Source organism: Neopsephotus bourkii, unplaced genomic scaffold (genome assembly GCF_033783945.1).
Source record: "Neopsephotus bourkii isolate Nb327-2 ecotype Australia unplaced genomic scaffold, CSIRO-AGI_Nbou_v1 NB_532, whole genome shotgun sequence".
Classification (NCBI taxonomy): Eukaryota; Metazoa; Chordata; class Aves; order Psittaciformes; family Psittacidae; genus Neopsephotus; species Neopsephotus bourkii.
In genome coordinates this window covers 1463444-1476768 of record NW_026901033.1, presented here as the reverse complement: position 1 = coordinate 1476768, position 13325 = coordinate 1463444, and the positions used below count along the sequence as shown (strand labels likewise).

Here is a 13325-nt window from a genome sequence, read left to right as displayed (position 1 = left end):
TGTGTGTGGATTATATTTAAGAAAAGGTATTCAATTTTATCTTAAAATTGCAGTATCATTTGCAAGGGAAAGGGGGAAAGGGATGGAAGAGGGAAGACTTTTTGCTGCTAGTCCCTCAGAAGGGATGTTGAGAGCCTCCCAGTTCACTTACCATGGAGAGTGATATTGGAAACATGGGCTCTGTAAAACAACAATCTCAGCTCTCCAGGAGGCAAATGGTTCCCATATGGCTGTTACCTCCTCACGCTGAGCACTTCTCATCCACTTGAAACGAAAAGCTTTGTTTCACATGGACATGGACGGGAGGAAATCAGCTGCACTGTTTTCTCTCACCAGGAAGCTCAAGCCAATCTGTACCTTTCCAAGTACAGAAAACAGCAGCATGACCTGGATGATGCTGAAGAAAGGGCTGAAATAGCTGAGTCTCAAGTTAATAAGCTGAGGAGCAAGTCACGAGATATCGGCATGAAAAAGGTATGGTTGTGGGTATATGTGACTGTTTAACACACAGCAGTGGATGCTGTGTATGCAGGAAGACCTGTTACATGGTGCATGGACTAGAATTAATTATTGTTTACTACATTTTTGAGTGTCAGTCTACCTGTTGTTTTAACATGAAGGTAAGCCTAACATTTAGGACAGCAACCCGATGCTTAGGCAAAATGCTCTCTGCCCTCTTGATGTTGTCATTTAATCTCTGTGTTCAGCACCCAGAAGTTTTAAGAACTGGTGATTTTGGTTTGGTTTGGGTGGTTTTCTCTTTTTTCTTTCTTTTTTTCCTTTTTCCCAAGGGATATTCAAAAGCTCCATCTCTTTCTCTCTCCGGTGATGTGGATTTCTATGTATGTAATGCAGCCTGGGGATTACTGCTCTAGCAGATTGCAGATACTTTAACATGGCTCTTTCACTGAACTTGTATTGATCTGAAGAGCTGGGTGAGGCAAAACTATCAGTGATTAGTCACTTAGGTGCTGGGAAGTCATTAGTACTTAGAAATGCATTTGTGGTGTTTTGCACTCAAGCAGAATGGTAGTAGAAATATAGCAATGAAACTAAAAGGTGCCTAAGAACTTGGTCTGGAGCTGAAAGCAAACCTTTGCTTACCTGTGCTTGCCTTGTGGGAGTGATAGAAAGTAAAGCTGGGTCAGTGCTTTACCTATTTCATTTGCAAGTGAAGCAACCTGCCATGCTTAACATCTTAAGTTTTATGGGGTCGACAGTTCCCGAGTCAAGAAAGAGAGGAAAAAAACACCTTTTTGTGTAATTCTTGTATTTTTACCCCACTTGATCCCAGCACCTTCCTCCTCTCTTCTGTACCCACGATTCCATGGGAGGAAAGGGTCCAATTTCTGCTTTTATATTGGACTAATAACGTCACCTTCAGCTGATCTAAATGATTGTGGCTGCGGTGACTAGAGCAGAGGTACATTCAAACTGCGTGAAGATCTGACCTCTCACACATCCATGCATGATGAAAGCAGTGCTGTCACTGAAGCTCAACAAGAGGTTTCACAGCTTTTAAGAGTAAAGAATTCCCCATTGTTTTCTTTATATTATTCCATATAAATAATATGGATACTGGAATAGGTGAACCATGACAGTAATTCATACGTGCTGTTTAACACTGAGTACTTACTAGCACCCTCGTTCTGCCTCAAATAGGCAGAAGCTGTAGAAAGGTTTTTATGGCCTGTTTTTATTAGTCTGATGCTAGTAATGGCAGTAGCTGCCAGGAAACATGTTCGGGCAGCGAGTGCTGTCTCCGCTGGGGAGAGAAAGGTGCTGGAGAGACTGCCTTAATTCTCTGGCATTAGAATATACCTTGTCTACTGCCATTAGAGCCCATGTTCCTGGAAATGCTGGGAGGTGTGAGTGATTCAGAACAACCACCACCATGTATTGAAACAGAGTTGTACAGAAGTCATCTGCTACCAAAGGGATGTGTGCTCTGGCGTGAGGACAACAAACCAGTATTATTAGCTGAAGCAAGATGGCAAAGGTTGGCTCGGTTGGTGCTAGTCTGTTTCAGATACAAATTCAGAAGGACTACGGAAGAGAAGCTTTTGTCATTTATTTGTGAACTTACTCTAACACCCCCTCAATGCTTCCATTTTTAACTGTTGTATGCTATCTCCATTTCATTTCAGGTCCATGAAGAGGAGTAAATACAGTCCAAGCTGACAGATAGGAGAAGATGCTCGATATAATCGGGCACAACTGAAAACAGATGTAGAGATAAATAAGCACTTACAGAAATAAACATCAAGTGAAAAGCCAAAGAGACTGTATAGTGTATTCCATTCGTTTATTTATGTTTCTATTTTGCCAAGCCTCGGGGATCAATAGAAGATTACATCTCGCCAACAGCCCACTTCATTATGTTGGAACAAATACTAATTGGCAGATCTCTGACAAAATCAAAACCAAGGGCAAATCCAGTCATGCTTCACAGCGCTTATGTCTTTCGCATGCAGATTGTTAAAGCAGCACAGATTAAAGCTGTGCAGGGCACAGCATTAAACCTGGGATAACTCAGCTTCCATCTGTCCTGCCAGTCGCAGTCTGTATGAGTTTTGGAGGAGAGCAGAAAGTCAACTTTTGCCTACCAACAGTTTAGAAGCTTCCACAGCTCCCAAAGCACTTTTGTTTGCCAGCTGCAGGAGAGAGAGAGAGAGATAGGAGATGCTGTGGAGAGACTTGTCCCATCAGGACTGCCTGTGACTCAGGAACAGGCTGTTCTCTTCCACCTTTTGAACAGGTATGTTGTCTCTGCTTGAAATGAGAATACTTAATGAAGTGCAAAACAGGAAGCCCTCGCCTTCCCTTGTACTGGGGAGGGGAGGGAGGGGGAAGAAAATCCCACAACACTGATTCTTTTCCTGTGGGAAGTTCTTCCCCGTCGCTTTAGAATACCCAAGTTCTCATGTTCCATGCTGACTCCTCACATTCAAGTGTCAATTGACTTAGGTTCATTTCTTCTTTCCACCAGTTCAATTGCTTGCTACCGTTGCTCAAACAATCACATTTCCACGTGGCTTTGAGAGTAACAGGGAAGGTGAAGGGACTCTGCTCTTTTCAGCAGCAATCTCAGCAGCATTTGTGTGTGCAGAGAGGGATTTTCTCCCACTGTGTCAAGGTGCTCATAAGATTCCTCTTCTTTTGTGCTTCTAGTAAAATAAAAAATGCTTGTAAGAACTACTAATGTGTAAACTGGATCCTGTAGTGGGAACAGAACAAGACACACTCACTATCCAGTCAGTATTTTCCATTTTAACATTAGCTGAGTAAAACAAACATAGAATCACAGAATAGTCAGGGTTGGAAAGGACCTTAGGATCATCCAGTTCCAACCCCCCTGCCATGGGCAGGGACACCTCACACTAAACCATCTCACCCAAGGTTCTGTCCAACCTGGCCTTGAACACTGCCAGGGATGGAGCATTCACAACCTCCCTGGGCAACCCATTCCAGTGCCTCACCACCCTAACAGTAAAGAATTTCCTCCTTATATCCAATCTAAACTTCCCCTGTTTAAGTTTTAACCCCCACATAACAGTGGAGAAACATTCCTGTTTCTTCTGTGTATTCCACCAATGTAACTGGAGCTGAGGTAACCTGTAAACTGTTCTGCTTCCTCTGATTGTGATGTGTTAAAGGTCCCATCAGGTCCCATGATAAATGAATCCTGCTTAAATTCCTTAAACAACTGCATCTTGAAAGTATGTTATCATCTCCAAAGCAAGGTAGCATTAAAATTGACTAATAGGCATGCAAGTAAATCTTTAAGTGAGAGCAAAATGAGAAAAGACTGAGACCCACTACTTTTAGAGTTGTCTTTCTGGCGTGTTCTTATTGACCCTTACAGTAACCATCATAAAACATCTCCTGAAGCTTAACAAATTCAGGCTGTGCCAAAATCTTCAGGCCCAGGGAGTTTGAAGGTGTATGTCTCCATGGATAGGACTATATTGTCAGACACAGAAAGATGGATCCTAAGGACTAAGTTCATTTGTTAAGGATGCTCACCACGAATGCAGGAGACAGAGCATTCTAAGACAGAGCCAGCCTATTACAAATGCACAAGAATAAAACGCATCCACTTGAAGATGCTGTACTCCAGTAAATTGAAGAGCTGCAAACAGTATTGAGATCAGGGACTAAATGGTTGTAACGGTCTCCTTAGTTGTTATATTAGTATATATTATATATAACTATATATATTAGTATATATTATATATAATATAAATAAGTATAACTTTTAAGGCTGAAGTTTTGGTGAGCTTTGCCGTTGGATATAATTGACATAGTAATTTGGACCCTAATGTAAGAGTAGCTATTATGTGTGTTTGGCTTATTTGGGGTTTGGTTTTGTTTGATTAGAAGAAAATGAACCAGTTTGGTTGTTTTTAAAGCGAGTTATCAGAAAGTATTTGTGAAGGGTAACCAATTTTTAAGTCTATATAGAGCACAGGGGAGCACCTGGTCAAGGGAAGGGCACGTTAACATTGTTATAACCAACATGCTATTGCGTTCAGGACCAAATGGGACCTTCTGGACACAGACAGTAACAACGAGGACAATTTATTTATGCTGAGAGTCACAGTTCTGCATTTTGATTCTTTCTTGTACACTTTATCCCAGGAAAATCAAACCCATGTTTTAATCCAACAGTCAAGGTCTGGATTTAAGCTTAACAGTACCTCTAAAACTGAATTCCCTAGTGCTTGTACATACCTTGTGCAAGAAGCAGACAAAGCTGAAGATCACTGCCAGCAGCACCACTGCAAGAGTCACTCCTGCCACAAGGTCCCAGGTATTACCTGAATTCTCTTTAAAAATACAAATCCCAACAGTTTAACAGCAGTGCTTGATACTGCAAATGAATGTCCACTATTGCTCAATCAGTACATCAAAGCTATGGTTTTCCTCTTATTTATAGTCTAAAAGCTATGATTTAGGGAAAATGTCTCAGTTCCTTTCCAATGTTACTAATACAATAATGTTCAAGTTGCTCGACCCATACTGTAACGTGATGCTTTAATTATGTAAGTGTAAACAGCTGAAAGCAGATCATTTTACTTAATTGTCCTGATACACAATTCCACCTGTGCTCATGTAATATCATCTGACAATTTCTTAACACAAGTCCCATTTAAAACAGTCAAGTGTTTCAGGCTTCCTTTCAAGGAAGCACTTTCTTTTCCGTTCAAGCACTTCAGGCTTCCTTTCCACTGTTGCATCTCATTCAAAGCATGTGAAAAATCCTACATGCCTCTGGAAATTCCCTATGGATGTCTGGCAAACAGTTAAAATACAGTCACTCCCAAACCAGACCATTTCATCTAGTCATTGCCTTTAGCTTGGCTCTGTCCCCACAAGCAGGCTTATGTTAGCATCTCGTCAATGTCTTTAGTAGAGCAGCTGTAATCTGCAACCTTTCTTTACATAGATCCGAAATGATTGCAAGTTCATCTCACTTTTCCCCTTGAAAGTGTCCTTTTCCAACGGCACTTGGAAACCTTTCTGGTGGTTGAGCAACTGCTGTGCTATGACCGTTGTCCAGTGTACTGATCTAGCTCCTTCCCATATGCCCTACTGTCCCTATCTGCTTGTCTGCTTTCAGGCTGTGCTGGCACAAAGCTAATAATCCCTCTGCTGTCTCCTCTGCTCTGCAGTTCTGTGAGTGGAACAGTAATTTAGCCACTAAAGAGGGTTTTGGTATCACCTATGGCTACTGCAAGATACAAGTGCAGAGAGCAGCAAGAGAAAGGCATTTGAAGAGGATGCTCCGATCATATTTGGCCTGGGCAGGTACATGTGTCTGTCTCCAGTAAATGTACCTGAACTTGAGCATCAGTTAAGTGTGTAACTCCTTGGAGGTGTTCGATGCTTTCCACTCCAGAAGCACAATGCTAGGTTTACAGGACAAAGAAGATCGTGCTGGAATGTGAGCTGCAAGAAAGTGTGCGTGTCTGACTTAACTGTTTTCTTTTAACTCCCCTCCTCTAGCTTGCATATAGCTACTGCCGTTTACAACACACCTGACATCAAGTTTTCAGACTGTAACTAAACTGCAGTAGGGGAGGAGGAAGAAGATAAAGACTATGCAGTTCTTATCACCCATTCTAGCCCTTTTTCTGCTATGTTGCCTCTTTTTCAGGTACTACTGACTTGCTTCAAGTTCTCTTTAGTTCCCAGTCTTTTAGGTGATTGTAATTGCGTAAAATGCCCATGTTACTGTTGGAATGTTTGGGGATTCTTTTTTCTCCCCTTTTGGGCTGAAGTTTTATGAGGCTGCATCCCTAACATTCTATTTCTGAACTAATCTCTACTTCGTTTGCACTTTAATTACAGAAAGATGGAGTCGATCTTTTTTACCCTTCAGTAAGAGTTTCCAAGAGCTAGGAAAGCAGGAAGTCCCAGTCTTGAAACTGGAGACAATGAAATAACTGTTAACTGAGATTTCACCACTGGAAATGTACTCCAGCTCGTAAAAAACACAGGCATGCATACAAACATACAAGCCCAGGTGTGAAACATCACCTGCTGTGTAGAATGAAAGCTTTGTGTGCTCTCCTCAACAAAGTTTCTTCTGCAGGTAAATTCCTATCACACTTTAGGGCTTCCCTTCACCCCCGTCACCTTTAAAGACCATATTTGCCATCAGCAGAGCATCTAAGACATGATTCTGAGAGTTTCCTGTGCCCTCAGCTCTGAGGGCAGCCACTGATTTTGAGACCCTTGCCATAGCAAGCTGCTGACTGAAAACAAGAAACTTCAGGTCCTTAAATCAATCCATCTTGAGCAACATTTCTTTCTCCATGGGACAACAATAATAAAACCTCACTCCTACACCCTTGTATTAATTGCTCAAGGTGATGCTTCTCGCTCTGTCACAGATGTCTGACCGTCACTTTGGCTCTGCGGTCCCCTCGCCGGTGCCCATTTCCAAACTGGAAAGAGTGGCCACTTACCAACTTCCAGAGCTCTCACAGTAAGCGTTGTGTAGTGAGGTGTTGAAACGTTGCACAGATACTCTCCACTGTCGCTTGCAGTGAGATCATCCAAGATCAGTGAAAAATCACTTTGGTTAACCCGGACTCGAGGCTGGTAAGAGTGAGATGTGCCGTTGTAGGAGGCCAGCACTGAAATCACTGCATTTCTGTGCAGTGTCCAGACAACACTGAGACCTTCACTGACAGCAGTCTCACTGCTATATCCACAAGGAATTGCAATGCTGCTTCCTTCTGCATTAGACAGCTGGTCTGAAACAGATAATTGAAGAACTCTCTGCAACCTCTTTGGAAAGTACAGTGCAGGTTATCTAGACGTGTTCTGACTCTCTTCTGGAGTCTGATACAACTACAGACCAACATAAAAGCACATGTCACTATTTCGGTATACTCAACTATCACGGTATGTTTCCAGAAGCATCTGAAGATTTTAAAAGCAAACCTATCTTGCATCAAAAAATATCCAGTTGGTACCTAATACCAATAAATAATGTGATCTAATGTCAAAAATATCTAACTTGGCATCATATACCGAATTATGGTGGTGTCTTTTGCCTGTTTCTGCTCTACTTGGGGGGCTCAAAAATGAAAGTGATTCAGTCCAGTCTAAGTCACAAGTGAAGGAGCACGAAATTCCACATGTTGGGAGCAGAGACAAACTGCAACCTTCACATTCGAAGTGCAAAGGATGAAACTGTTACAACGCAAGTGAATTAAAAGACTAAAAGTTTGTATTTAGCTAGAAATGATTTTCAGCTCTGGTGGACTGAGGTGTTTTACACGTGTGAAACACAATGAATGCATAGCTTTACAGAAAGAAAGAAGGAAAGAGCAGGTTCAGTGGAACTAACAGCTAATACATGAAACACCAGTGTAAGACACATGAATATCATAGCACAGCTACCGATGTGACAGCAGGGATTTGCTGCAAAGGAAGCAAAACCAGAGGCGACTGGGGAGGGTGGCAGGCTGCTGCAGAAGGAACTATATGTTATTCTGACACTTGCTTTCGGTGTGTGGGGCTGAATGATCAGAGCTGCAGGACTGAAACCCATGAGGACAAACCACAACTGTACCCCACTGTGCTATTACACAAGGAAAAGGAAAGCAGTATGTTTTCAGAATGTTCTAGCAGGAGGAATGATGGATGCAGGGCAATTCAAACAAAGGTGTCATGAAATATGCCTTTTTCTCTTGTGGATCAGAAGGCTAGATTAACAAAATAGACACTTACAGCGCTCTTGTGAATTAATACCATACTTGAAACCTTCCATGTGGTAAGCTGTCCTATGTAAACTGAAAACTGCACTCGTGTTCTGAAGCATATGCAGTAGATTAGGAACTGAGAGTGTCTGGGTACACTTTAAAGGGAAATCAGGGCAGTGGAAGCAGCCATGCACATCTCACAAGGGAACTGCTCTTCATCCAATGAAACAAGTATTCCCTAAGAAACAGGAGAGCTTGAAAAGTACCAGTTACTTACTTGAACTGAATTGCCAATGAAGTTGAGGAGGAGGATAAAACAGTGAGTTAAAATTTCATAGTCCTTTTTTCCTTAACTGACAAAGTGAGCTGTGCTTTGCTCAAACGTGAACAGTGCTTGCTGCTCTCCACTCCCATGCACCCCAGCACTCAACCTGGGCACTTAAGGATGCACTTGAAGGGAAGTACAGTGAAAGGATCAAGCAGGACTGAGCACAAGATGGGAAATGGACTGAATAAGGAGCCTCTAGAGCAGCAGGCATCTTTCACCTTCCTCATATAACCCACAGGATCACTGAGGTTTCCATGTATTTTGTCTGCAGTTCCATTATTAGCACCTCTTGAAATGTGAAACCAGTACAGAGGAAATGTTCAGAATAAAGCTAACTTCAGAAGCATGAGCTACCCTCTCTCAGCCCTACTTCTTCCAATTGATGAGTGTCAAAAGGAAGGTGCATCCTTTGGCATCATCCCATATCCATGTTGCCCCACTGCAGAAATACTGTATTCAATCTGGGTCTGAAACCAGCTGTGACACTCAGCAATGATGCAGGAAGAGACCTCATTCCTACCTTGCATCTTCCATTCAGCAGCCCACTCTTCCTCAGGCAGATGAATATAACAATAATAAGGATCCACTGTGTTTATAATGTTCTGGTCACTTCTAAGAGAATAGAGAACTCCATCCCTGGTTTCTTTCCGACCTGTTTCTCGGCTGGATTTGTTGCCTTGTACCCAAGATATACGTGGTGCTGAATAAGTGAGAAAGGCATAGCACTTGAGCATCCTTTCTTTGTTTGTCTTTTGGTATTCCAATGCATAATAAGAGGATACTAGAGATAGAAAAAAAGAAAATAAATCAATCCTCCTACTTTCAAAATCCTTTTTAACTTGAAGTGACTGGTCTGTTGAAATAGCATTAGGGAGAATAAATGTGACTGAGAACAACATTTAAGCTGTGTTTGAATTCAGAAGCATAGCACATGAGAAAATCTGCTGCTATAATCCCATTTCCACTGGCACAATCCAACCACTTTTGATGTCTCACTGACCTTTTACACGCAGCGTGACTTCCACTTCTGTTTTAGTTTGCTGGGTTCCCACGTAGCAATTATAAGGGCCCTCATCAGTCAAGGTCAGGTTGCTGAGTTTCAAGGAGGCATTTCCACTAGGAATGGTTTCATGGAAAAGGTGTGTTCTGTGTCTGTAATCCGGGTTTTGACTTTCCAGCTGATCCCTCTGGTAGTAGTAGCTGTGCACATATTTGTCCCCTTTCTTCCAGTAAATTACTTCATCACTCCCAGGTGGGAAAAGACAGGGGAGAATGCAATCCTTGGAAAACAGTCCTGTTACTGTTTCCTGTTCTGCAAAACCTGAAGCCCATCATTACAAATGAGTAACTTCAATCTAGTCTACAAGCATATTTCTGCCCCTTCTTATCCCTGGCAAAACAAAAGGCAGCACATTCCTACCAAGCATACCAACAGCTTTTCTGCCATGTGAGTCTCTGGGACAGCAAGGGTCTTCATTCAGTTTAACCAACATTATAATACAGAGCTGTGCTCTTTGATCTTACCATCAGTTTAAGTAGCTATTCTGAGGAAGCACCTACGTGTTTAAATCAGCACACCCCCACCTTAGCACCTGAGCTTTCCAAAAGCACCACCCTGACCCTCAAAACCTTTCAAGCTGCAGCTTGCTGCTCGCTCAGCCGTTCACAGTGCATGTTGCAATGACCCAGGTTACCAGTAACCCTCACCTAGTGCCAAGCTATTGTACCAGCACAGGAGAAAAGAACACGATGCTTCAAGTGAGAGGAAGGACAGAACTTCTTGAAACAGCTTCAGCACCACAAATGAAGCTCGGGGAAGCTGCTCAAGGAGCTCTATCCCAGCCCATGGAGTCAACTCAGGTGTGAATTCCCCCAACTCTTTCACACAAATGGCAGCATCCAACTGCTGTTAACATTTAATTTAGGCCTTACTGGCATAAAAGAACGACTGGAAATAAATCTTTTAAGAGACCTGACTGTATTAATACAACATTGGCATATGGACCTTCTTGGCCAAGGCCAGCCAACCTGTTAAGCTGGTAATGAGCATCCGACTGCAGCTGGCTTCTTGGACGTTTTGATGCCCTCTTGAGCTCATTTGGCAGGGTAATCTGGATGCCTTAGTGCAAAGTCAGGCAATGTACTTCAAGTCATTTCCAGTATGGCCTGACAACTACTGCCTGCTGAGCAGTGACACAGTGCACTCCACCAGCTAGGAACATTGTCAGGTTTGGGTGCTCGATGGCCATATGCAGTTGTCTTTTGCTTCAGAAGTTTTTTACATTACATTTACGTTAACAATCAGTATTTAATTAATTCCCCCTTAGTTACAAAAATGAGCAATAGTGTCTCTTATTTTCCATAGAGGTAAAACCTACCCCAAATTTGAAATAAATATATGAGAAGAGATTGTATTTTCTGTCCCTTCATGTCTTCTCTGGTTCACAGTAGACTCGTGTCAAACCGACAGCATGAAATGAGGGGAGAAAACCTGTTTAAACACAAACAAAAGATGTACTCTCATTATGTACAGTATATTAAGGATTATTTGTACAGTTTATTAAGGATTGTCATTCCTTTGCATCACGATTTTTGTTTGCAACAGATTTTTGGCCTTAAGATCATTATGCAATGCTATAGATGTCGTAATGGTTGAGGCCTCTTCTTATCGTGTAATCCCTTGCTGATCACTTTTAATAAATAGGAAGTGATCACCCTCAGTGTTCTTACAGGGCTAGGGAACACGAACCTTCATCATTCATGAACAGGACAGCAAAGAAAAATGATTAAGTACAGTTTCCACGCTGCTGTGAGACATCCCCTGTCAAGCCAGCTTTTTCTGCTTACTGAAATGTATTGCTGATTACTGCACCATTTGACTTCCTGGGGTAGGGAATTAGCCTGCATTTGCAAATACTTTCCTTCTACCCAAAGATTAGGTGCCATACCTAACTGACACAGGGCATAAGTTTAGCCAGGACTGCTAGCCAGGTTTTAACACTACGGACTAGTTTTAACTGGTGTGTGTGACTGTATTTGTGGTGGGTGTGAATGTTACACCCCATGGATTTTTGCGTGTTATTTCTTTTGTAAAGCTAGTGTGATTATTTTATGTATTCTCACTTTTTTTGGGGGGGGGGGGGAACCCCAAAACCAAACAACAGAGGGGCACCAAAACATTAAACCTGAGAGAGTTGATGCAAGATTAAAACAAACAGGGTGTACAATTTTGTTCCATGTTAGCAGCCATTGCCAGGATGTACCTACTTTTCTCCTTGCATTGCCTACATCATGTTTGGTTGGATTTTTTGCTCATTTGCCCATCACTTCCAACTCGATTGATACAATATATTGTGCTTGGTGTTTGAATTTCAGAAACTGCAGTCAATACTGAATTTCCCTTTGTGAGTGATCTGCCACATACAATAGACAATCACATCCAACTGGCAGTGATGCTCTGAGTAACATCCTTCCAACAGTACCTCTGTGATGCCTTTTGGGGCTGCATCAGGGAGTGAAGCCTGGACAGGGACAGCACGGGCTACTTCACATCATCTAGGTGACTCCATAGCAAGCGCTGTGCTGAAACACAGAACTAGAACTAGTCAGCAGAAAGCTTCCACATTCAGCACAACTCTTTAGTGTGTTGAGAAAAAGGTTTGTTGGTCTGCAGGAAAACCTGAGGAGTGGAGGCTCTGGCCACTCTGCAGCGGGTCTGGGGTCTTTACAGGCATGAAGTATACATGTGCAACAAAAATTACCTATTCCTTGGTAAAAAGGATTCTGATTAATTCCTTTTCAAGGTAACAGCAGCACATTTCAGGCATACATACTTAGGAGGACTGGAAATCATAGAATCACAGAATAGTCAGGGTTGGAAAGGACCTTAAGATCATCAAGTTCCAACCCCCCTGCCATGGGCAGGGACACCTCACACTAAACCATCTCACCCAAGGCTCTGTTCAGCCTGGCCTTGAACACTGCCAGGGATGGAGCATTCACAACCTCCCTGGGCAACCCATTCCAGTGCCTCACCACCCTAACAGGAAAGAATTTCCTCCTTATATCCAATCTAAACTTCCCCTGTTTAAGTTTTAACCCATTACCCCTTGTCCTGTCACTACAGTCCCTAATGAAGAGTCCATCCCCAGCATCCCTATAGGCCCCCTTCAGATACTGGAAGGCTGCTCTGAGGTCTCCACGCAGCCTTCTCTTCTCCAGGCTGAACAGCCCCAACTTTCTCAGCCTGTCTTCAAATGCTTGAGGATTTGAGTTTTACCAACAAGCAAACAAGACAAACAAACGTGTAGAGTTCTAAAAGCCCCACGTTCATCACACACTGCTGAATTCTTGCCCTAGCTCCAATGATTTTAGCTTTCCACAACTCCACTGCTGAACCCTTCAGGGAGCACATTCTGTAGCACAGAGAGAATTCAATCTCTGCCTCCCCCCAGTGAAACCCTCACAACTTAAACGCTAACTCCAGGCTTCACTTGCTGAGAAACGGTCCGAAGGCACACGGTTCCCACATGCTAAACGTCCAAAATTGTCTTAGGAAGTAGCAAAAACTACTGCGTTTTAGCTGTTACGCACATACCGTATTCCTCCCCCGTGCCGTACACCATAGAGCTGTTATAAGGATAACAGGGTTTTTTTACCTCTTATGATTTCACAAGTAGCCCAAGGAAATCAATCTTGTCGTTTCAGGTGTTTCATGCAGGCAGGATTTGTGTGTGTGTGTGTATATATATATATATATATATAAAGGAAATGAATAT

At 42.6% G+C, this 13325-nt stretch overlaps 2 protein-coding genes across 5 annotated transcripts in view; one reads left to right on the top strand and one right to left on the bottom strand.

Annotated features, from left to right (window-relative positions):
- MYH15 (myosin heavy chain 15) overlaps positions 1-2283 on the top strand; it is a 48487-nt gene extending 46204 nt beyond the window's left edge. The window contains exons 42-43 of the mRNA XM_061350593.1: positions 337-474; positions 2148-2283. Of these exons, the coding sequence (XP_061206577.1) occupies positions 337-474; positions 2148-2165 (156 nt within the window). The 3' untranslated portion in view covers positions 2166-2283. The remainder of the gene's footprint in view (positions 1-336; positions 475-2147) is intronic.
- Positions 2284-2946: 663 nt separating this feature from the next.
- On the bottom strand, positions 2947-13279 carry HHLA2 (HHLA2 member of B7 family). Of its 4 annotated transcripts, none has more exons than XM_061350594.1 (7): positions 13145-13279; positions 10926-11038; positions 9548-9868; positions 9068-9328; positions 6975-7265; positions 4735-4829; positions 2947-3167 (listed from the first exon to the last, which is right to left on the bottom strand). In XM_061350594.1, exons 2-7 carry the CDS (start codon positions 10975-10977, stop codon positions 3141-3143), a joined length of 1047 nt encoding a protein of 348 aa, XP_061206578.1. In that variant the 5' UTR covers positions 10978-11038; positions 13145-13279; the 3' UTR covers positions 2947-3140. The 4 variants fall into 4 exon arrangements, with proteins under 4 accessions (XP_061206578.1, XP_061206581.1, XP_061206582.1 ...); XM_061350597.1 differs by having other exon boundaries at positions 13206-13260; XM_061350598.1 differs by lacking the exon at positions 13145-13279 and adding an exon at positions 12030-12127.
- Between the last annotated feature and the right edge of the window lie 46 nt (positions 13280-13325).